Source organism: Parus major, unplaced genomic scaffold (assembly GCF_001522545.3).
Source record: "Parus major isolate Abel unplaced genomic scaffold, Parus_major1.1 Scaffold1592, whole genome shotgun sequence".
NCBI classification, from domain to species: domain Eukaryota; kingdom Metazoa; phylum Chordata; class Aves; order Passeriformes; family Paridae; genus Parus; species Parus major.
The window spans coordinates 1-1,210 of record NW_015380434.1 but is presented as its reverse complement, the minus strand read 5'-3'; the positions used below and the strand labels follow the sequence as shown (position 1 = coordinate 1,210).

Genomic DNA, 1,210 nt, shown 5'->3' with positions numbered 1-1,210 from the left:
GGGGATTTTTCGCTGGGAATTTTTCCACTTTTTGAGGCGAATTTTTCCCATTCTTCGCCAAAACTCCTCAACATTTCCAGATCCATTCCCCAACTAAAAAACCCCCAACCGAAGCCCCTTTTTCCCCTTTCCCAGGTCCAACGCGTGATGCCGAACGACAGCTTTTACTTCTCCATCGTGCGGGACCCGGGCTCCTTGGGCGCCTCGGCCTTCTCCTATTTCCGCGCGGCCTCCCCGGCCTTCCGCCGCTCGCCGTCCCTCGCCGCCTTCCTCGCCTCCCCCTCCCGCTTCTTCCAGCCCGGAGCCCGCGGCAACCACTACGCCCGCGACCTTCAGTGGTTCGACTTCGGCCTCCCTCGGCCCTCGGCGCCCTCCCAGATCCCGGCTTTGCTGGCGGAGCTGGAGCGGATTTTCCCCCTGGTCCTCCTGGCCGAGCGCTTCGACGAGTCCCTGGTGCTGCTGAGGGAGCGCCTGTGCTGGCCGCCCGATTCCGTGGATACTTTCCCTCACAATTCCCGCGGTTCCTCCCAGGAGATCCCGGCCTGGCAGGTTCGGCGCTTGCGGGCCTGGAATTCCCTGGATTGGGCGCTTTATTCGCATTTTAACCGCACTTTCTGGCGCCACGCCGAGCGCTTCGGGCTGGCGCGGCTGCGGCGGGAGGCGGCGGCGCTGAGGCGGCGGCGGGAGGAGCTGGCCCGGCGCTGCCTGAGGGGAGGCGGCCCCGTTCCCGCCCGCGCCATTCCCGACGGGAACCTGCGGCCTTTCCAACCGCCGGGAGGAGGCCAAATCCTGGGCTTCGCCCTCAGGGAAGGGCTGGGAGAGGAGGAGCGGGAGCTCTGCGGCCGGATGGCGATGCCGGAGCTGCCCTACAAGGATCTGCTGGAGCGGCGGCAGTTCGGGAACGGCTCCCGGGGGTGAAAAAATTCCCGAAATTCCCGAAATTCCCTCACAATCCCCGCCGTTCCTCCCGGGAGATCCCGGCCTGGCAGGTTCGGTCCCTACGGGCCCGGAATTCCCTGGATTGGGCGCTTTATTCCCATTTTAACCCTGAGGGAAGGGCTGGCGGAGGAGGAGCGGGAACTCTGCGGCCTCGGCTCGGGAACGGCTCCCGGGGGTGAAATAATTCCCGAAATTCCCTCAGGGATAAAAACAACAGAAATCCCGCCGGGGTTCCCGTTAAATTCGGGGTTGGAATCCTGGTGTTTCCCCC

At 64.5% G+C, this 1,210-nt stretch overlaps 1 protein-coding gene across 1 annotated transcript; it reads left to right on the top strand.

Moving 5' to 3' along the window:
- Positions 1–80: 80 nt before the first annotated feature.
- Positions 81–1,204, top strand: GAL3ST4 (galactose-3-O-sulfotransferase 4; the record flags this gene model as incomplete). Its single annotated transcript, XM_015616948.2, has 1 exon — positions 81–1,204. A coding segment is annotated over one exon (838 nt), but the record flags the coding sequence as incomplete, so codon positions are not given.
- Positions 1,205–1,210: the final 6 nt, after the last annotated feature.